Below are 24,176 nucleotides of genomic sequence, written 5' to 3' on the forward strand. Positions count from 1 at the left end.
ACATTGACAGTGGATTTTTAAAATGGTACACACACTATTTTTGGAAGAAAGGGAATCTTGTTATTGCTTGTTATTGTTATTGACCAGACATTCCAGGCCTCTACCAAAACAACTGCTGAGCCCAAACAGCGTCGGTCTGGACACAGTTCAAGTGAAGGTTAATGGTTCACATGTTACACTACTGACATCTAGTGGTAGATACAAGTAAACAGCAACACATGGTCAGAATAAGTCCTGGTGGTATTTTTGGTACATGTTTTCACCACTTGAGGGAGAAGTAGAATAAAATAAAACCAGTATGAACAGTTCATGAGAGGCCAAAAAGGACCCAATTCAAAAGGAACTTTATGAACAGTTAATGTTTATCTAAATGTGTTAATGTCTGTGGAAAACTGTGATTTCCAGTTAACTATGGCTAATCATTAAAACATCATATAAGATTTGAAACAATAAACTTATTTTATATGACCTTTTCTTTTCATAACCATGATGTGGTGTTCTCATAAACAACAGCTTTCAGCCAATCAAGATTCAGGGTTTCAACACCCAAGGTTATATTCAGTCCCTTATAATAAAAGTAAGCAACAAAATTGATTCACAGTGGCTAGCAAAAACTCTGTAATGGGGCCAGAACCTAGGAAGAAACTTAGAGAGGAGCCATATACTCTGAGTGTTGGCCAGTCCTCTTCTGGCTTTGCCGGTTTGTCGGACCATCAACCTCCGGTGCAAAGCAATCACCTGGACTTGTGTACTTTGGCACCAAATATGATGTTATCCGAGTGGAATGAATATGCATGAGTTACGTCCTGAAATTATCTCCGCTGCTCAGGAGACTAAAAATCATAGACCATAAAAACAAGGACTTTGGCCTCAGAGAACCGCTGTGTCTTGTGATGCTTCTAAAACCACACTGGACAACAGAGGCTAGACGGCACGGCAGACCTTCTCCCTCAGGTAGGATACATGTTCTTGATTATGTAAACAGTTAATAACATGGAGATGAGAATGATACCATACCTTGTGTTTCGTATGACTGTGTAAGCTGCGGGGACTGCAGACTCTCTCGCTGAGAACTGTGATTGAGTACATCTAGCAGCCTCTTCCACTCTCTTTTTTGCAATTCCGATTGCACTGAACAGAACCGCACTAATTGTTTTTACAAACAGAACATGAAAAACCTGCACCGGGGATGTGCCAGGTAGATAGACTGCGAGAGATGTATCGCGTGAGTTAGGCTGTGAATGGGTGTTCCAGTAGCAAACAGGTGAAATCTGTGCTGGGAGCCTGAAGCTGTTTAGCCAAAGCACCAGTAAACATTAACAGGTCATATGACAGAATGTCACATCACACACCGAGTGTCACGCCGCCGTGTCCCACTCCTTACCACGGGTGGCAGGGTAATCCTTCTGAATGCCCATTCCTCTGTGCGTGTTGTAATGCAGCTTCAGAGATGACCTGTCTACTGTAGACCAGTGGATAATGGCTAGTAGAGCTTTTTGTAAATAATGTTCTCTCTTGGCTGTCACCTGACTATCTGCTCTCCAATCAGATGCTGTGGTCGGCGGTTTCCCCGTATTAGAGACAATGAGCACGCTGAGACGGAGCCAGTCACTGAGGAACCTGTCTAGATCTGGGGGTCAGGAGAGGTCATGGGTTAGGTCCTCATCCTCTCTTTGGGACAACAAGAAGTCTGTGTCTCAGCTTGTACAACAGTGAGTCTAATGTACTGCACCACACTCCCAGACTGTGCTGAGTAGGTTAGCAAGCAAGTTTATTTATGTAGCACAATTCATACATAGAAGCAATTCAATGTGCTTTACAGTGAAAAAAAATAAGAAACATTTAATGGAATTAAAACCGGTGTTAAAGATGGGAATGCACAGGTCAAAAGAAGTGCACTAGATAAAGAGCAGTGTTCAATTTGGAACACTGTACTTCAGAGCCTGTGTATGGTTCTGCCAGTGTACGGTTTTGACAGTGTACAGTTCTGCCAGTGTACGGTTCAGCCAGTGTACGGTTCAGCCAGTGTACGGTTCTGCCAGTGTACGGTTCAGACAGTGTACGGTTCAGCCAGTGTACACTTCTGACAGTGTACGGTTCTGATAGTGTACGGTTCTGACAATGTATGGTTCAGCCAGTGTACGGTTCAGCCAGTGTACGGTTCAGCCAGTGTACGGTTCTGACAGTGTACGGTTCAGCCAGTGTACGGTTCTGACAGTGTACGGTTCTGACAGTGTACGGTTCAGCCAGTGTACGATTCTGCCAGTGTACGGTTCTGACAGTGTACAGTTCTGCCAGTGTACGGTTCTGACAGTGTACGGTTCTGACAATGTATGGTTCAGCCAGTGTACAGTTCTGCCAGTGTACGGTTCTGCCAGTGTACGGTTCTGACAGTGTACGGTTCAGTCAGTGTACGGTTCTGACAGTGTACGGTTCTGACAGTGTACGGTTCAGCCAGTGTACGGTTCTGACAGTGTACAGTTCTGATAGTGTACGGTTCTGACAATGTATGGTTCAGCCAGTGTACAGTTCTGCCAGTGTACAGTTCTGCCAGTGTACGGTTCAGCCAGTGTACGGTTCTGATAGTGTACGGTTCAGCCAGTGTACGGTTCTGACAGTGTACGGTTCTGACAGTGTACGGTTCAGCCAGTGTACGATTCTGACAGTGTACGGTTCTGACAGTGTTCAGTTGGTTGGGGAACTATGTTCACACTGACTGGAGTCCAGCTCTGCAGAGATTAATCCTCATGTTATGTATGTATGGAGTCACCTGTGTTTCATTTCTTGAATGTATGCCAGACTAGTTGACCTGATAATTACAAACTCAGGGCAGCTGATTATAGCCTGTAACAATGTCTCTACCCACAGATATCAGAGCTGTGTGGAACTAAGCACATATGAAACTGAAAACGAGAAGCAAAAGGTTTGCGCTGAGATTTCTAAAAAACATACTTTACAATAATACTTAAGGTATTATTGGTTCATATTTAATTGTATTATCTTTACTTATAGTACTGTTTGTATTTTATGTTTTAGTGTTATACGTTTTTACTGTTGCTTTCTTGATCAGAGCTCCCTTGTAAAATAGTTTATATATCTCACAGGGACTTTGTCAGTCTTGGTTAACAAATGTTAAATAAAACAAATGAATACTAATAAATTAACCTCCCTGCTCCCTGCTTTTTTGTCAGTTATGCCTTTCCTTTAGATCCACCAAAGAAGACTTCTCAGAGGCCGGAGCAGACTCCCCATGGAGGAGGTTAAAGAGCTTGGGAAACCATGCAGACCATATGGGTCTGGGCTCTGGTTCTCTCTGCCTGCACCGGAGTCGCTCCATGGACTATCTTCCCCAAAGAGACCGGGCTCCAGAGGGTACCAGAGCCCTGCGAGCCCTGTTTGAATCCAAGGCTGCCCTCCAGCAGGACAGGAAGCCCAGGCTGAATGGTGCCTCTCCAGCAATCAGAGGGGAGGTGTTGGTGGCAGGAATTCAGTCTACTGAGAAAGCACTCCCTCCAGGGCCAAGGAGGAGTTATATGACCGGAGGAAGTCCTGGACAGAAGGAGAAAAATGTACAAGTGTGTATCTGTTTATTTATTTTTTTTCAGTGTAAAATTGATACCATTTGTTTTATATGTACACTCAACTTGAATGACTTTCCGGCAAGTACTATACACACTGTCTGCATCAATTGAAATCCACTGAGTCTTGGGTTAGAACGGGTTTCTATTCTGAAAGGTGTTTCAATCTTTAAACCAACTAAACATTAGATGCCTACCCTTGTTAATCCAAAGCCATGTTTTTTATAGCGAACTGGTCAGTGGGAGAGGAGAAAGACCGTTAGCGGTGTCCCGGAGTCCTCCTTCAGAGAAATCAGAGTGACACATCCTGGTGAGTTGTAGGCCACCTACTAGGCTGTCTTAAGTTACCAGCTGTCAGGATGCCAGTACCGTGATATGACAGTTGACTTATAAATATCACTTGGTAGTCTGGACACGTCAGAGTTACCACACGCCTCAAGAAAGCAGAAGCCTATTAGGTAAACAGAAGCTCCATGGTTCCTGGACCCACACCTGGGTTCAAAAACCTTTCAACTTCACAGCATTTCCCACAGCATTTTCCTTGAGCCTGCCTTGGGTATTAGATGGGTGGGATTTGCAGGCCAGGCTGAGGTTTACCCAAGGATAAAGATTAATAACAATTGAAAACTTTAGTTTAGATTATCTAGCATTGGTCATGCTCAGAAACATGTCATTAGATTAGACCAGACCCTTGACTTTTGAAACACCAAACCTAAAAGCTGGTCAATCCGCTTTGCTTCTATTGTTTCCGGAAGTCTCCAAACATTGGGATTCAACCACAGAATTCCTATTGACTGTTGCCCAATAAAACCAGACAAGCTCAATCAATTTGAAAACATTTCCAAGAGTGTTTACACCCAGGTATGTCGGTCTGGAGGTCCTGGGTTTGAGAAGCTATAAACGGAGCAGGATGTCGTTGTGTAGACACGTAACTATGCGACTTCGCATTCATGCTCAAGACAGAGGGTGTCGTAGTGCTTCCCTGAATGACCATGACACAGCTGGGACGGCCGTGAACCTCAGCTAAGGTGACATTTGTCCACTAAATAATATTTTCCGACAAGAATAGGGTGGACATAAAGATTCTAAGAGGTTTAGCTTTTAAGCTCTTATGCTAATAACAGAAATGTCCATGGACATAAAAGAAAACAATGTTAACATTGTCCATTTGACAAGGACATTTTTGAATAGCATCCATAATGATGTAGGGTGTGAGAGTACAATAATTGGGGGGTGGGGGGGGATGTTGTGTTTTTAAATGTATGTTATTCGTGGCCTATCACAGTTACTACAAAGCCAACAAACCATTTTTAACTCATACCTCCTTTTTAAGGTTTACTAGCAAACCCAGTAAAAGAGCCGCTAATACATAATCATCACAGCACCTTTAAGTAGTAATGAAGTAAGTCTTTATACATTTAAGAATTCACTTCAGGGAACAGCTATTATTAGGACATTATGATGATAAGAAACATACATATTAATAGAAAGGACTGGCAGTCCTTGGTGCCGGTGTTTCCCTTCACCAAAAGAGCAGACACAGCACAGCACTAAACAAAGCACAGCGGATCACTGTTGACTGTTTTATGGTCCACTGAGGACCTATCGACAACACTAGCACCGTAGCACGGCCAGGTATAGCGGATGATGTCAGGTGTAGCTATGGAAATGGGAGACGGGGCGAGGAGGGGTGACTGGGGAACGGGGATGGTGTTACTATAGTTTGGTATGAGCATGGAACGAGGGGTGACTTAGGGAGGAAAGAGCGGGGGTGACGTTATCTTTGTGGCAGTGCAGAGGGGGTGAGGATGAGAGGGGCCGACAGTATCTCTGTGGCAGTGGGGGGGGGGGTTAAGGAGCATGGGGGGTGAAGGTCTCGCTAGTGGAATTGGTAAACGGGGAAATGACTCAGTCCTCATAGCGACCCCCAGACCCAGTACTCCAACTGCCACTCATCCTCCCACCCAAAATAGAGTCAACGTTCCCAGCAGTGGCAGCGATCTGGATAAAAATCAGCTGTCACCAGGGCCACAGGACTAGAGACCAGGGAGAGGCACAGTGACAGCAGACACAGAGGAACAGAGTGGACAGCCACAGTGCAAGGGGCTGACAGCAACTGAGAAACAGAAACTACACTACAGCCATCACAGGAACTTTATTAACCGGCACCAGGCTTGATCAGCAAATTAGAAGATTTCAGTATCAGAATAAGGACTACACTGGATTTACTTTTTGTAAGTATTGAGGTTCGAAGTTTAAGTTCATTCGAAATTAAGTAGATAAAAATGCAAATACACTGGTAGCTGTTATTTTATCATTCCAGATATCAGCTTGAGCAGTTAGTGAAAACAGGGCTGGGATGTGTTGATTTTAAATTGAGTGATAACTTACCACAAATAAGAATATAGGTAAGGTTTAAGTAGTACACAACATTAAAATTATATTTAATATTATTTAACATTTCGGTTTTATGTTGTCCAATGAAGAACTGCTTTAAAAATATAAATATTACTACATCTTATACTTTACATCTTTTACTCTACAAGGCTAGCCAATTAGAAATACAAATCTAAAAATGGAAGGAACTAGATGACAGCTAAATCTTCACTGATCTGTGTATATATCTAATAATATAATGCTCATAGACATGCTAACATTTTTACCCTGACCACCCTATCTCACACTGAGTTTTATGTGTGTGTGTGTGTGGGTGTGTGTGTGTGCGCTTGGTGGAACCTACGTAGCCTATTTTCAGTCACCCAAGGTCATGGAGCCAATTGGTGTCTAAGAGTTTTTCCCATGGGCCATTTTAACAATCTCTTTAGCGACTTTCGTCTCTCTGACCCTAATCCTTAGACATGACAGCAATGGGAGTGTCAGATGTCAGGGGTGGTTGACCAATCACATACCTTCTCTCTGGACACTGAAACTCATCATGATAGAGTTGATAGAGGAATCAGCTCAGGAAGGAGGAGAAGTACATTAATAACAGTTTACCTGCCAGCTGGACACTCTATCAGCACTATAATTACATTTACATTAAATTAAAGAGATAAATATTAGGAAATAGAAGGATTAAAAAAATTAGTTCTGGTGGTGTTCAGAGAATGTTTATTTTTTTTACTTTTACTGACATTGTGGCTGAAATCAAAGCCAGCTAAAGTGATCAGTTTGGGAAAAAACTAAAACAAATCTGCACCTTCATTTGAACAGCTGTCTGAAGTAAAAAAGGCCCCACATCACTGATCCGCTAATAGCTCCTCTCTTTGTGCTTGTGGAGGACAAGGAAGAGGGGATATCCAGACTAAAAGAGGGCTATAGCCAGACTGGGGAATTGACAAGCCCCTTTGATGTTTTTGACATTGGAAATAACCCAGAGATGTGCTGGCAAAGCTAAATGTGAGCTAACCAGCCAGCAAAATATGTTGTAGATCCCTCATGTAGCTACTCCAGATCAGATTCACAAAATTGACAATGGCAGTATTTTGGAGGCTGGCTCCTCACCAAGCACTACCCACTTACTGTTAACAACATGATGATTTCAAATAACACAGACAGAGAACTACCAAGCAATGACCTTTCACCATTAATTCTGCGAACCAGTGACTTGAGGATGGCTCATTGATGATTCATTAGCATGGATAAATGGACATGACCAACAATGAAAAACATTTTATCAATAGCCGATCAAGTAAGCATAAATATCCCATTAATTGCAATTTTTCCCAATAAGCTATCAGCTTGATCCCAGCACCTCTCTGGGGTTATAACCTTAGCGTCAATGATTGCAGTCTGCCTGGCTTTATGTTATCTCATTCTATCTGCTCACCCAGCTATGAAAATGCTTTAAGTCCCGACTCGTGAGTGGCGCCAGCTAGCTGGCTCATTCTTTTGTTTGGCGAGCGCTTACTGTGTGAAAACGTCCGGAGGTATGTTCGAATCTGGCCATTAGTTACAGATGATGGGTCTATCCAACAGGGTCCAGCCTACTGCTGACCCCTCAAAGCGGGCCTGCGGGGGGCTTAGCTCCTGTTGTTTTGACTGACAGAACAGCGTGAAAATACGTGCCGACCATAGGCCCCGGGCTGGCGGCGTTCAGTGGTTGCAGCTGCTATTGTTTCAATACTTATTTCGAAATTGGGATTGTGTTTTGTGGCAGATACTACTGTAGATAGAAGACTGAATATATTGGGTCTGGACAGAAATTATTGGCACTCAATACTGATGAGCAAAGAAAAGACCGCATAGCGGTAATAATAATAGAGCTACTAAAGCTATTTCTCATGCAACAGAATTTGCCCTTCTCTGTCCTTAATACGCATTTTCTATTAATCTCATATTGTGTTAGGATGGAAATCCCATGGTTCCTTTAGGAATGTGATTTAGAGTTTTGGACCCTTTTCCCAACTTTTAATAAACAGAAAATTCTTCCCAAACACTATAGGAGGTTAGTTTGGATGTGCATTCTCTGTTTACCTGAGACACACAATAAGCTACATATAACAGAAGTTGATGACGGACAATACATTTTGTGTTTTGGATTAACAAGTAATACAAATCAGCATTGGGGGTTATTTTTGCTTGTCTTTGTCGACGGTGCCAAACATTTTGTACTTAGCACCTTCTAGGACAAAGTATCAATCATAGATGCAGCAGCTATAAACAACTCAACATCTGGAAAAACATAGAGTTTCATATAGGAACATTTTAGCACTGAGGCACAGATCCACAGTGACAGGCAGAGATGTGGCATTCAGGCATTATTTTGGTCGGGTGTTGATAGTTGCGATCGAGGTGAGGTGAGTGACACCTACAATGTGCTCAAAACATCCAAGGTCAGTACAGCAAAGCTAGCAGTTGTTGTTTTTGTTTCCTCCTGAGGGTATCTGTGGTCAGAATGGTATGTTTGTCAACTGGTAGTCTGTCTGTGTGAGGGCGTTTGGCTTCTCCTCCAAGAAAAGACCAAAGCATCCACCATCTACTCCTATGCTATTTATTATGTTGTTGCTGTGTAGTACACAAGGATTGAACACCACTTAAGGTTGGATGAGCTTTAGGTCTGTTGTTTGTAGACTGAGGTAGATCATTATTTTTTAGTGTCTCATTACATTTTAGTTGACATGATTGAAATTAGTTTTTTTCATTAAATATTGTGAAGTTTTCTTTTATATTTCTTCAGGTCTTTTATTTTTTTCAAAGCCAGCCTAATTGCATCTAACTGTCTTTTGTCGACAAGAGCATTTTCCACGGTATATCAATAGTGAACAGATAACAGTCGGACATACCAACACCACCCTGCTAAATATACACACCATTATCAGCTAAAATAGCATAGCTGATGCCAGTGATGCTGTGCTGTGAAAGCAAGCATTGGCTAAAGATAATGGTTGTTTTCAAACAGAACCATAGATGAATGTTTCTTTTGGCCCATTTACTCATCTAATTAAGGGTAAGGATAATATAGGTTCTCTAAAATTAAAGCTATTGTATTATATTGGTTTATTAAAATGTAGAATGTCTTAACTGTTGCAACACACTAAAGAGACAAAATGTAATCCATCTAACTATAATCAATCTCTATGTATGTGTTTTGTAGATGACAGGAGGCGCCTGGATTTGAGTTACACAGACACTCTGTCAACGCAAGACCGAGACAGAGAGAGGAAGTCCACCTCCAACTCCATAAGAGACAGATCAGCTCTCTACCTATCAAGAGTAGCAGCTGCCGAATACCCAGGAAGCCTCACACGCACAGTGAGTGCCTAGCATTCCTCTGATTCCTCTACTCACGCACGCACACATGCACACACACACACACACACAGCCACATGGGGATATCAAAACTAAACTCAATAACTTGACATTTAAGCTAAAATTCAACCTAAGGTTTAGGCCTAATGCCTTACCTTAAATTATCCAAAAATGTGCCCTAAACCTAACAACCCCCACAAAATGTTATTTACGGAACCATTTATCCTGTAAATTAATGTGTTAAACTGTTGAAGTCTTTGATATGAATTGTATAAATTCTAAATACAATTGTTTTGTTTCCATTCAACAGGAACCCAGTAGTTACTCAGGAAAGAAGACTAAAGCCAGCAAGGTATATTACACCCAGCAGTCAATCTAACAGTGTGTGTGAGTGATTGGTGTGAAAAAATAATAATAACAACATTTAATTCAGAACAAATGGACAGTGGGTTTACACTTAAAGGGGCACGGTGTAAAATGTATTCTCCACGTAGAAACAACAAATCAGTTTCAAACCAAATTCGTATCTTTAAAAAAAATGTATGACATTCTACATTTTGCTATTTTGTTAACATATCATACATTTAGCAAATTCTAAAATTAAACTAATTGCAACCTAACATATCATAATAATGAATGGTGTTTCCCAGATATAAGTACACTACTTCACGCCTACCCGCGTGAGACCGGTAGCACCAATCATTTTTGCTTCCTCATTTAGTTTTGTCATTTGAATGGAAATTGAGTGAACTGCGTAAATGTGTAGTCATGAGAAAAAGACTTTGAGAAAAAGGCTTCTTTTGCTCTTTTTCATTGGGCTCCCACCGGTATGTTCTCTGTTTATCGATTGAAATTCTGCATTTCAGGCTATGCTTTCTCATGCACTGAAATTCATTTCTGGTGAATACATTTGTTCAAACAACACTGTTACTGCAGATATATTATGGACATTTTCTTAAACAACAACCCAAAAATGCATTCCTATAGCCCTTTAAATAAAAGGGATGATTTTGCTCACGAAAACCAAACAGGGTGAAATACAGCAGTTTGTCAAATTCTAATGCATAAGCTAACCACGTGAATACTTTTAGACAGTAGCCAAAGTAAGGATGCAGAAATGTTTTCTGCGTTTTCTGGACACAACTGAAAACCTTAAGTAGGACATTCAAGGATTTGGACTGTTGTTGAGGTAATTCTTACATGCTGGTACAATAGAGGAACAAAAGAATAAAGCCCCACTTGTGTCACGCCATGGCATACCTAGGCCACTTACTGAAATTCCTGCTGAACGTAATCAATATTTCAGGTATGTCATGACAACCAGGGTGGCGGGCCTTTACTTTTAGTGCTCTACTACTCCACAAGCAATGGAGACACCTTATGCAATACTTCCTAAAAAAAACTATATTTTCCTTAATACATTTTATTGTATTCCTTATACATTTATTTTAGTGTATGCTCTAAGTTTCCACTTAGGATATTGCTTTTTAACAGTAAACGCGCAAATATACATTTAAGTACATCAGGCAATAGATAATGTCAGAATTAGACTGGAGAGCCCCTTTAAGATATACGTTTTAGTGCTGATCTACTAACTCGTGTGAAGTTCGGCTAACCTTGGCTTGAGTGAAGATGGTTTGCTGTGAAAGACATCTAGCAAGCACTGAGCAAGGTAACGTACGGCTTCAATTTGCTTTGTGCATGGCTACCTAACATTTTCTAGTACCTAACTTATACGACTCTCTAACTGATTGAATACTGACAATAACACAAAACCCCTCCCCTTTCTCTATTACTTCCAAGATGGCCAACATAGGCAGACAAATCAGAGTTTCAGAGGCATGTCACGAGGAAGATGACCTGCCTTTGCCCGCCCCCATACCCCCCAAACCTCAGTTCTATGAAGAGTCTCCGGCTGGAAGCAGCCCCAACCAAGCCTTCCTCCCAATTCCCCCACCAAAGGAAACCTTTTCAATGTTCTATCAGCAGCAACAAAAGAATGAGCTGAAGAGGCTTTTCAAACACATCCACCCAGGCCTAAGGGAAAACTTAAATGACGTAGTAGATGATGAACTGGTTGAAGTGATGCAGTCCGAAGGCGCCCAGACTGCAGCAGAAGCAGGCTACCAAGGTGAGGTCCAGTCCATGAGATGGATCTTTGAGAACTGGACTCTGGACAACATTGGAGACCCCCATATGACCAAGAAGCTGCTGGACGAAGAGAGTCTTCAAGGTGGAGATGTTCGAGGAACCTCATCCATGTTTGAGAACTGCATGGTGGATGATACTCAACAGATTGTCCAACGGCAGAGCTCAGTCCGAGGTGATGTCAGAACATCCACATGGCTGTTTGAGACCCAATCCATGGACTCACTGAACAGAATCAATCAAGAGGAGGGCGAGCTGGTCGAGGCTGTGCTCAAGGAACCAATCCAGATTGGAGATGTGAAAGGGGCTCGGCTGCTCTTTGAGACCAAGCCGTTAGATGCTTTAGGCCGCTGTAGTTCTGTGGAGGACCAGAGATTTCTTAAGTTGAAGTCAGAGCTCCAGGAGCAGAAGGGAGATGTGAGGAAGACAGTGAAACTCTTCCAGGCAGATCCTTGCTGCGCCCTCAGAGACACAAGCGGCAACATACATGAGATCAAGTCTATCTGCAGGGAGGAGATCATGAGCAGCAACATTAGCACAGCACGCTGGCTCTTTGAAACTAAACCTGTAGATGTCATCAACAAGGGGACCTCCGGAATGCAGATTATCCGGGGAATATCGCTTGAAGAACTACAGAAAGGAGGGGTTGACAGAAAGAGGTGGATGTTTGAGACTCAGCCAATAAATGCTATACAGGAAGATGGAATCGATGAAGACAGGTTTCAGGGGACAGTGGTTGATGTTGTGCCTGATGCTGATGTTGGGACCAAACTAAAGCTATTCGAGACCCAGCCATTGGCAGCACTGAAAGGACAGACAACAGAAGGAGCTCAGGAGAAGGAAGAAATATTGGGGGGGGATATAAAATCCTCCCTTTGGTTGTTTGAAACTCAACCCACAGAGACTCTAAAGGACAGTTTCGAAGTGGGGCATTTGAAGAAAGTCACCCTCTCTACTAAGGAAGAAGTGGAAGTAAAAGGCAAAAAGGACATGTTTGAAAACTATAACTTTAGAAAAGACATCTCAGTCGGAGCTGTAGAAAACACAATCAGCAAAGATCAAGGGATAGAGAAGGGTGACGTCAAATCGTACAAGCACCTCTTTGAAACAATCCCCCTTTGCAACATCACCCAATCAAAGGAGGAAGTGTTAAATGAAAAGACTGAAATGGACATCACCGGAGGAGATGTGAAAGGAAACCGGACACTCTTTGAGGAGACACCCTTATACGCTATCAAAGACTGCTCAGGGAACTTCCATGAAGTCACAACAGTCAGCCGAGAGGAGTCCATCAAAGGAAATGTCCAAAACTACAAGTGGATGTTTGAGACCAAGCCCATTGACCAGTTTGACGAGGGAAAAAATAATGTTGAGGTTATTAAAGGAATCACCAGGCAGGAGGAAAAATCAGGAGATGTCAAGATGGCCAAATGGCTCTTCGAGACACAGACAATAGATGGTATCCATTCTAAGTTCAACCAGTCAGATCAGCAGAATTCCACAGAGAAACAGGAACAACCTAAGAAAGGCAATGTGAAGACCTGTAAGTGGCTTTTTGAGACTCAGCCTATGGATATTCTGTACGACAAATCAGAAAAGATCCCAGATAAAGAAGAAGCAATAGAAAATCCAAGTGTAAAGTCTGTCACTTGGCTTTTCGAATCACAGCCTCTGGATAGCATTAAAGAAAGTGAAGAGCAAAGTTTAAAATTATGCAGCACCATTTCAGATGGTGTCAAGCCTGAGGTCGGTGTGCAAACAGTGAAGCACCTTTTTGAGACAGAGACTTTAGATAGAATAAGGAAGGACACCGACACAAAACACGATGTTAGATATGTCAGTGAAGTGCATGTCCAGTCTGGTGATGTCTCTCGGGTCAAAGAAATTTTTGAGACTAAGTCCTTAGACGAAATTGGTTTTGAGTCTATAAAGTTATGTGAAGATGAAAGTATTCAGAAAGGAGCGGTACGAAAATGTACTTGGCTTTTTGAGAACCGTCCTATCAATCAGATAAATGATAAGGAGGAAAATGACACAATCATTCAATGTGTTAATGATGTGGAGGGTGGTGATGTCCACAACAAGAAGTTTATTTTTGAGACATTCTCTTTAGACAAGATCCATGACGAAGATGAACTTTTGGAGCACAAGTTGGAATCTGTGGAAAAGCCGCTGGGCAACGTCGATGTCAAATCCAGCACAATGCTATTTGATTCCCAGCCACTCTATGCCTTAAGAGACAAGGAAGGGCATTTCCATGAAGTTACCACAGTACAGAAGGAGGAGGTGATGAGTGGGGACGTGAGAGGAGCCCGTTGGATGTTCGAAACAAAGCCCCTTGATGCTATCAAGGCAGAGAAGGAGATCTATGTGATCCGAGCGGTCACGCAGGAAGACGTCAAAAAGGGCGACGTCAAGTCAGCCAGGTGGAGATTTGAGACGCAGCCTCTGGACTCCCTATCAGTAAAGGAGGAACAAGGACAACCCTCTGCTAAGGTTGTTGAAGACTTTGGGAACTGTAATGTAAAGCTCAACAAACAGCTCTTTGAGTCTGATCAGTCAGCCAGCAAGAAGTATGTAAGGATGGTCAGTGTGACAGATGTTCAGCAAGGTGATGTCAGGACCTCCACCTGGCTGTTTGAGAACCAGCCCATAGACTGCCTTAAGGGAGAGCCAGAGGAGAAGGGACCTGTTCAGACGGTCCAGAGAGAAGATAACCAAAAAGGAGAGGTAAAACGCTGTACCTGGCTATTTGAATCCCAGCCATTGGACAAGATAAAGGAGGCAGAATCCAATACTAATGCAGCACAGGTCATTGAGGAGGAGATCCCAAAAACATACGTGAAGAGCACAACTTGGCTTTTCGAGACAACACCCATAGACAAAATTATTGCAGTTGATAGTGTGGGAGAAACTCTCTATCGTCTGGATCAACTAGAAATCATCCACTCAAATGGCATCCTTATAGAGTCAAATGACATCACAAATGTAAACATGGTGAAATACCTTTTTGTTAAAACCAAGGGAGCACAAATTCAGAAAGAAGAGATTGTTGAAGGAAACCTCAGAAACATTATGTTACAGTTATTATCCAGACCAACCCTTAAACCCCAGATTACTCTTCTGAAAGAGGTAGAACAGGATAAAGTTCAAACAACAGTATTGGAAATACCAGTCAATCAGCCAGCATCAGCTACGCAAGACAAAGATGATATGGTACAGAAAATCGATCAAATCATTGAAAGCTTGCTTGATCAAAATAAGCTGGTGAAGAAGGGGATAATCATGCAGGAGTCTGAGGGAGGTCATGCAGAGATGACCGTTTACTCACTTCTCTGTCAAACCAAAATGGAGTGCCAAGACATTACAAAGGGAGATGTGAAGTCAACCATTGGCAGCCTTTTAGCCAGCGCCAACAACCCCAGGACCTCTGCCTCATGTACACTAGATGAGAATGAAAAAGGCAACGTCAACCTATACAGGAGTTGCATTGAGAAAGGAGATTTGCAAAAACTGAAAAGCCTTCAAATAGAGCAATCTGAAATGGATGATCTTCACCTCACACCGAAGGAACAGATTGAGATTGTGCAAGGAGATGTGAAGGAAGCAAAGAAGAACCTACAAAAACAGAAGGATCAAGTTGAACGTACTATTTCAGATGTCTTGCCAGGGGATGTGAAGAATGCCAAAAGAGTCTTCTCAACAGAGGGCTCTATTGACATTAATGTTGAAAACTGCATTCCTAAAGAAGAGATTATCCGTGGTGACATTTCCACAGCTAAGCAACAACTTGCTTTAAAACAGACAGTTTCCCTGGAAAAGGAGGAAATTGTAGCTGGCGACATCAAGGCTACTTTGCAGTCTTTAGAAAGGGCAAAGCAACAGAGCATGCATGTAGAGCGTGAGGTCATCATCCCAGGAACCATTTATGACATGGACCTAGCAACGCAGGGTCCAGACTCGGAAGGAAATCAGATGCAGAAGGAGGAAATAGTATCAGGAGATGTGAAGGCAGCAAAGCAGTCACTAGAGATGGCAAAGAGTCAGAGTGTGCGTGTGGACCGCGATATCATCGTCCCAGGCAAAACACACTACGTCAATGTCTCATCTGAAGATCTGAGCTCCACGACAGTGAGGCAATCGACATCTTCGTCAGCCACCAGAAGCCACCGGATCACCACGACTTTTCAAAAGGTCAGTGACACAGAGGGAGAACAGGAAACAATTGAAAGTTGCCAACAGGGCGACGTTCCAAGGAATGCAGATGTAATGCTTGTTAGCACAGCCAGTTCAACGCCAGCAGTCTCCTCCAGCAGCACACAAACCCACCCTTATGTAAACTCAGAGCTCAATGAGATTGAGAGGACAGAGGCAGAAGTGGCAGAAGTGGTGAGAGGAGATGTTAAAGCTGCTATTAGGTCTCTGAACAATACTGCAACAGAAAGCAGATCCCTAGTAGATAAACAGGACCTTGTAAGAGGTAACATGCAGATGGCTCTGCAATCTCTTGAGAGATCCAGTATAAATGTGTCCAAAGGGGACTATAAAGCTGCCATGATATACAGAAATTCAGGTAATGCAGGGAGAAATAGAAAAAAAGTTGCAGAGACTGTGAAAAAGCAGGGTGTTGTAGTATCTATGCCTCCATCTGACTGTGAATTGTCTCCTTCGGTTTCAGTAACCCTTGGCAAACCGCCAGTCATCACAGCACAGACTTCAGAACCTCTCACTCTTTCAGACCATGAAGAAAACTGTAAAACTACCCCAAAAGATGCCCTAAGACCACCTCCGCTTCCCCCCAAAGTAAATGAAAAGTCACAAGACTTGAAGCCGGCTCTACCACCAAAACCAAAACGGTTACAACAAACTCGCAGTGAGGCAACACAGAATACTCCTCCTCCACCAAAAACACAGAGATCGATTACATGTGAACAGCATATCCCAGTTATTCCACCCAAAATGAAACAAGGATACTCATGCCCTCCTTCTCTCCATCATAAACCAGAGCAAGAGCAAACAAAGGAACATAAAAACATTGGAACCACATTGCATTGTCCAAACATAGCAGTAGATCAAAGTTCAACTATTATAAGCGGCACTGAAAATGAGATGGACAGAAACGTGATACAGAAAATCAATGCAGCAGAAGAAATACGTAAGTGCATGCAGAGCTATGAAGAAGATAAAAATGAACAGCAAGAAATTAACATGGGGTTTCAGGTCACTCACCAAAAGTTTGAGGGGAAGGAGAAGAATGTAGTGGAAAATGCACATATGCTACCCAAGAAGATCAATTTGGTTCAGGAAAAGGTCTGCCATCAAGAACAGCCCACCAAAACCACCACCACCCACCAGGATAGACCAGTTCAATACCACAAGTTCAGTAATATAGATCTCCAAGGATCTAACTCCCCAATCACAGCAGAGGAACTTCCCATTACTGAACAGAACAATACAAAAAAATATAAAACAGTGTCCGGTAGTGAGGAGAAAGACCAAAATCCTATGAACAAAGTGGTTCTGAGGAAAAAGAAAGTCAAGAAGGAGACAGAGGACGAACGACTCCAGAGGCTATCTGTCCACAAAGACGAGATCATGAAAGGAAACGTAAAAGCAGCCATGGAGATTTTTGAGAATCTGAGGAAACGAGAGGAACTCAAAACAATTCTTTCTCAAGTTCAGGAAATAGAGGGAGAGACCAGCAAAGTGGATGTCAGTGCTTTAAAGACTTTATTTGAGAATGTACCTGCTTGGATAGTCATGCCTTCTAAACCTACAAAGAAAAGTCAAATTAAAGGGGAAAAGAAGTTTGAAACAGAGTCAGCGAGCGATAATGAAAGAGACACTTCAGTAGAGACTGTGTTTGGAGACCTAGAAAAGGCAAGCAAAGAGATATTGCATTTGAAAGAACAGACCTTAGCCAAACTTATTGAAATAGAGGAGGCAATTAAAAAAGCTTTATATTCTGTATCTAATTTAAAATCTGAGGCTGATATTGCAGGCTTATCAGGACTTTTTAACGAATCCTTGCAGACTGAGCAAACCTATCAACCCACCAACAACATAAGAAAGATCTGTATTGTATCCAGTAAGGCCAGTATGGCCAAAACTGAAGAAGTTAAGGAGAAATCTGAGGTGAAAGGGAATGATGTATCAGGAACGACAAAAATATCAGAGCATACGTCGCTTTCTCCAGCACTTGAAAAGCCCCAAATCAAGCAATGCTATGTCTTGCCATCCTCTCCATCATTCATCTCCATTCACTCTGCTGCCAGAAAACCTGCCGATCAGCCAAAGTCTCCACAACAACAGTTCTCAACATTTAAGCCCAATCCAGACGGGTGTCCTTGCCCAAACTATCATGGAGCCAACGGTGACCTGGGGCAACGACCCACTTCTGAGTCCCCAAACCATTTCTACAGTCCTGTAATTCCAAAACGCAAAGTGAGCATATTGGAGGTGCAAACTGTTCCTGAGACTGTTCCCGCTGGAATCTTTGGCACAAAGACAGTTAGTGAGAAATATGAGGAGACAGACTGCTTCGGCAATACATTTGTTTCGTCAACAACTTCAACGTTTGTTACGAAGCAGTCAGAGAACTTTGGAGTGGTCACCAGTCCAACGAGATATGAAGTTGTGACATCCCCTCTCATGCGAAGGTCTGGTTGTCCCTTTTCAGAAAAGGCTCAGTCCAATGCCAAAGAAGGTGGTACAGTCTTTGTAACATTTGGCCAACCAAAGGCTGGAAAACAATGAAATGGCACATTTATTATTGTCGAGTTGAAAAATAATTTCCTTCTATGTATTGTAAACCACATTTTGTACTCAGTATGAACTATTTTGTTAATTATGTCATATAAATATTTCTTGTTAGCTGCAGATAATGTTATCATAATTATTAAAAGGATTTTAACAGATTAACAGTATTGATGTCATGACTTTCTGGACCATGCTATAAACAGAGTAACATTATAATTATTTTACAAATTGCAAAAGGTCGGATATATTTATGATTAGTAAATTATAAAATAACTGTTGTAATCAATAATTATGTTTTTGTTCAAGGTGCACTTTCATCAATATTCACATTTTTGTAAGCAATCACTGACAATAATAAAATAAAAATGAGTATGAAAAGAAATACAACAGTACCAGTCAAAAGTTTGGACAAAGCATACCCATTCATGTGAAATGTCCAAAACGTTTGACTGGTACCGTATATTCTGAACACTTTATATATGTACTCTATATTTACTTGAAGTGAAAATCAGCATCAATACATGGGATTACAATACACATATAATTACAATACACATATAATTACAATACACATATAATTACAATACACATATAATTACAATACAGATATAATTACATTGTTGCAATCATCATAGTTTCAGTCACCAGCAAAGGAGATGTGCTCTGCATGCTTGACACCTGTCTACCCCGTGGAGAAAATGGTGGCCAACAAACTTGTGCTTCACAACAACTGCTTCTGTTGCAAACACTGTAAAAAGAAGCTCAGGTGAGGTCTCCTGCGATACCGGTGTTTCTAATGAAAATCAATCAATCATAAGATCAAGAAGGATCAATATATTTTTCAAATTATAGTTATTATAAATAACATTTAAAAATAAATTACTGATTTAATCTGACAAACCAAATCAAATGATCTATTCAGAATTTGTAGTGTTGGCTATGGATGTTACTTTTTTAGAATCTTTAGTCAGCTGCACCAAAAGATTTGGAGCTTCTTGATACATGCAATATGCTATGTGAACTTAACCAGAAAGTATATACTGTATGTAGAATAATGTGATTATTATGTGAAATTGCAGACATTGATTCAACTTAATTAATAAACATTTCCACATTCTCTGCATTAAGAGAATCTAAGCCTGAGCAGAACATGATCCATATATGTGCAGAAACTCCAGATCTTTTAGTCTGGTTGACGTTTAGTCTGATCCTCAGTCGCTTCAGTTTTTAAAAGGCCAACAAATGTTTTGATTTCTTTCAGCATTTGCAACTATTCAGCTCTTTACGGGGAATTCTACTGCATTTTCCACTATAAGCAGCTTTTTAAAAGAAAGGGAAATTATGATGAAGGCTTTGGGCACCAGCAGCACAAAAATCGTTGGCTTCCAAAGCCCAAAGAACCGGAACAAGACAAGAATGAGAAGACGACACCCAAAGGTTCTACACTTTCTAAAAGCTATAAACCGAACATGCCAGTTGATGTAATTGATGGTTTAGCAGAGCCCTCCACTAATATGTTATATGTAACTCCCAAGTCAGTCAGCAACCCAATAAATAACATTAGTCCTGATAGGAGTTACAAGCAGGAGCTTAGTTGGCCACCAGAGAAGAAAGGGAAAGTGGTTAGTTGTCCAGGTGTTCAGCAGGTTATCACTCTAAAGACACCAAGAAAGATTTTGCAAACTGACAAAGCAACACAGGAAAATGTGATAATAAATACTGGCACAAAAACCAGAGCTGTTAAAAATCCCCCAAATACTAGCCAGGTTGAAATAAGAAAAGAGGTGCTTTCACTGCAGAACAGGATGCAATCTAATACAAATACAACTTCAAGAAGAACAGAAATAACGAAAACAGATCTGCTTGACTCACTTGAGACACCTAATTCCGAGAAGGCCAGACCATGGAGTGTTTCATCCAAAAGAATACTCTTCCAACAAGATAGTGTGACAACTTTGAAAACAGTAGGTGCCACATCTTGTACAAATGCCCCAAAACAGGACACAGAACAGGTTACGTTTGCATCATCTGCAATAAAGAATTACAATTCAGTTTCTGATGAGAAGACCAATTCTAAAGGCAAAACTAAGAAGTCTGTTCGCTTTTCACCAAGCCTCAGTGATAATCTGAATACACTTTACGGCGCATCTGCCTTGGAGTTGAGCTCAGGGATGGAAAATAATGATCAACATGCCAATGATTCTGTAGAGAGCAGAGATAATGGTACAGAAATAAAGCAATTCCCATTGTTAGCTGAGGCAGAGGAAAGAAATATACAAAGTAAGGATACTCCTAATATCTATGAATGCAATAGCCTCAAGAACATTCAGAACTCATATCAAGACAATTCACATGAGAAAATAGAAGAACTGAAAAAGAAACATCTTGAAGGTTCTCAAGCATCCATTGCAGAAAATATGGATATTGGAATAAGTCAGGAGAGCACACATTTTGAGGTTCCAGAGGCTGTCCAAACAAACAGTCTGAGTGGACTGTCAGTGACATTGGATGTTGTTGAATCAAATGCTGTCCAAATAAACAATTGTTCAACTCCTGAGTTGAAAACAGTGAATCTCCCAGAACCTGCAGAAAACATAAACATCGGGGAAGGACAATTGGAACTATCTCATTCTGTGGATCAAACCGTAAAGGAAAGTGAGCCGGACCACAAAGAGAAGAATTTTGCAAATAACGAAAATCAAGTAGACTGCAATGATCAAGTGAAACATGATAATATGGTTGACAAGCCCCAGGGTGTAAAGAGATCCAACTCTCCAAAGGCCTTTGTCAAGCAGAATGATAAGACAGCAATGAAAAAAGGCTCATGGTCTAATCGGAAAAGTCCTTTGTCCAAACTTTTCTTATCAAGTGGAAATGAAAAAAACAATAAGACTGAAACTGACATTAAGAAACCAAACGCCAAACCTAGGAGCATCTTGGGAAAACTGTTTCAATCATCACTGGATAAAGGCCAAGACATCAAAACAGATATCCAAGATGAAGGGAAAGAAACGTTGCCTCTTCCGACAGACGACACCCTTTTTGGAGACATGAAAAACCAGGTATTTGAGAGAGAAAATGAAAGTGGTGACAAAGCTAAATCCTCAGTTTTGGAAGAACTAGAGGGTAGAAGCAATGAAAGCTCATTTTCTGCTGATCTCAATCCATTCAACAATGTTCAAATTAAAGGAAAAGATGCAGTAACTGAGTCTACCCTTCCTTTGACAGTCCTTGATTCAACAGGGGACATTATAGCCCCCGCAGAGATTAAATGCATACCCTCTGGAGAGATCAGCTTTGTGGTGGATGCTGAGGATATTCATTCATTTGGTGATCCAACATCACAGAAAATCAAAGTTGAAAGCCAGTCACCATTCAATAATGATATGGCTGTCTCAAGTGATTTCATTTCCAGTACCCTAGAGATAGAGGTCACAGTTCATGAGAAGATGTTAGAGGACTCAACTGATAACATCAGCGATGACTTATCCCTTTCAGATCCCAGATCACTTTGGGGCACAGCTGATGACCCTTTTGGAAATGGTATTAACTTCGGACATACTGTTCCATTGTCCACTCAGACAAATCCAGACGCCTCTCATAACTTGACAAATCAGATGTTCAAAGCACAAGAAGTAAATGAACAGGACCGCGCCAAAGGAGACCTATTTAACCTGTTTGGAGAGGTTTCTCACAAACCTCCAAATCCTTTTGAGACACCACAAATTCAAGAGGAGACATTCATCGGTAACGTTGAAGATACGTCATCATCGACAGTCTCTCTGAGCCTTGAATTTCAGAGATCAAATGCTCCTGCTGACTCTGTCATAATACACAAGTCTCAGCTGCAATCTACAGAGAATCAAGATATTTTTGGGATTGGTGACAAGCTGACAGTTGCTGATCAAGCATTGCAAATTGAGACTGATACCAATGACCAAGATCCCACTAAGACACAGAGTAAAAGTATTTTTGACTTGAGTACACCGACGCCAACAGAGGTGCTGTCAAACCAAAGTGTTCTTGATATATTCGACACAGAGGGTAGTGTTACTATGCCTGTTCAGTTATTAACTTCCAATTTTGGACAAGATGGAGCTGATCTCACCTCTGATCCTGCGCCTTTCACCTTTTCTGATGACATCTTAGGCATTGGTGATGACTCATTTAGTGGAGACCCTCTGATGGAGAATCCCAGTCAAGCCAATTTCAACATCTTCAATGATTTCAAAGGTTTGGATACTCCAGAAATGGCCAACACCCCCGCTGCACCCTGTCAGACCCAGAGTGTGTTTGTTGATGATATCTTTGCATCGGAACCTGTAATGCTGCCCTCGTCTGCAACAAGTAACCGTGATCCATTTGTTGATCCATTTCTGGATGCATTCAGTGAAAACACAGGGACAACAACAGTGACGCAACCCTCGACTTCTGACAACAGCTGGATGGATGACCTTTTAGGATAATGATGACACTAATTATAATTACAATGATAATTTACACTTTTATAGCACCGTTCAAATAATTTTTCGTTTCATGAGCATAAAAAGAAATCAAGAATCTGCAATGACACCAGGCTGGAAATTGAGGCTAATTCCTCCAAGACGGAATGGGTCAGTTCATACCCTGAGCTTAGGTTGATGCCCAGCGGAGGATCATTGGGATTGTGTCTGCTGGTCTTGTAGAGAAGTTGGGGAACCAGCCTTAACTGGGGCCACTGGCCCTCATATTTTTTCACCATTTATCAAATAATCTTCTGGTTCTTCTCATGCTACTCACTCAACCAGGTAATTTAAACCAAAATGTGATTCTCAGTCCTTCTACCTGGATGGACATACAGGCACCTAAGCTGCCACAAGAGGCCACCAGAGCACAATGACGCTAGGCAACCTTACTTGCTTACTTAACCACCCATACCCAGACAGTGTTGGACTCCTGTGCTGAAAGGAAAAGACATGTAACAACATTCTCTGTCTAGGCTACCCACAGGGCACTATAGGAACACAGAGTGATTATTCAGCTGTCTTCTGTAAATAATGTTGGAAGGGTCCCACTTCACATAGCACTCAGTAAATAAAAGTATAACAATTATGCCTCTAAAATCAGTTATAAGTGTATGAAATACTCTTTTGTGATATTTACGTATTTCCCATTAAGGATGGAATTCCTTTCCTCCTCAATTACTCAATCAAATCTACAGTACCTTTGAGGTCCTGATGAAATAACATTATCTATTATTAGCAAAGTTTTGTTATATTTTGGGTTGTTGACAAAAATAAATTCTAAATGTATAAAGAAAAATGTATTGCTTGTTATAGTTGAATTGTTTGAAAAAGCATTTATCTAGCAATAAATATGTGTCTCATTTTAATTAATGTCAGTAGTGATGTATTTCCTGATTTACTTACAAGGAAAATAAAGGCAATTTTATTACATTCTACACAAAATACCATCCTATAGAATAATTATGAATAAAGTCCATGCGTTGGATTTAAATTACAAATACATTACTAACAGACGTTGTCTCAATCTTTCTTTTACTGGAGAGCTGTGGGGCCTGTTACAGCATGAAAAAGACAGAAAAGGTCAGTTTTTATGTGTTTTAATTTTAGGCACTACAGCAAAAAAAAAAAACATTTTGAAATGGAGCAGTGACTTTCTAGACACACTATATATAAAATGAGAGTTGTTGTCAAATACAGTCTTATGTCTGGAATACAGTGGATATGAAAAGTCTACACACCCCTGTTAAAATGCCAGGTTCTTGTGATGTAAAAGAATGAGAAAAAGATAAATCATGTCAGAACCTTTTCCACCTTTAATGTGAACTATAACATAAATAATTCAATTGAAAAACAAACTGAAATCTTTGAGAGAAAAAAAGAAAAGAAAATAAGCTGGTTGCATAAGTGTGCACACCCTTAAACTAATACTTTGTTG

General features: G+C 41.2%; 2 protein-coding genes across 3 annotated transcripts; both read left to right on the forward strand.

Annotated features, from left to right (window-relative positions):
* Positions 1-622: 622 nt before the first annotated feature.
* On the forward strand, positions 623-16,331 carry xirp1 (xin actin binding repeat containing 1). 2 transcript variants are annotated; one of them, XM_010891800.3, is made up of 9 exons: positions 623-954; positions 1,550-1,712; positions 2,869-2,923; positions 3,192-3,575; positions 3,807-3,888; positions 9,175-9,332; positions 9,640-9,681; positions 11,133-15,671; positions 16,156-16,331. In XM_010891800.3, exons 1-9 carry the CDS (start codon positions 795-797, stop codon positions 16,156-16,158), a joined length of 5,586 nt encoding a protein of 1,861 aa, XP_010890102.3. In that variant the 5' UTR covers positions 623-794; the 3' UTR covers positions 16,159-16,331. The 2 variants fall into 2 exon arrangements, with proteins under 2 accessions (XP_010890102.3, XP_010890111.2); XM_010891809.3 differs by lacking the exons at positions 623-954; positions 1,550-1,712; positions 2,869-2,923; positions 3,192-3,575; positions 3,807-3,888 and adding an exon at positions 5,695-5,812.
* On the forward strand, positions 16,156-18,398 carry LOC105022972 (xin actin-binding repeat-containing protein 1-like). The gene has a single exon (XM_010891787.3). The coding sequence runs from the start codon at positions 16,437-16,439 to the stop codon at positions 18,231-18,233; it is 1,797 nt and encodes a 598-aa protein (XP_010890089.1). The 5' UTR covers positions 16,156-16,436; the 3' UTR covers positions 18,234-18,398.
* The last annotated feature ends 5,778 nt before the right edge of the window (positions 18,399-24,176 follow it).

Source organism: Esox lucius, chromosome 3 (assembly GCF_011004845.1).
Source record: "Esox lucius isolate fEsoLuc1 chromosome 3, fEsoLuc1.pri, whole genome shotgun sequence".
Taxonomy (NCBI): Eukaryota; Metazoa; Chordata; class Actinopteri; order Esociformes; family Esocidae; genus Esox; species Esox lucius.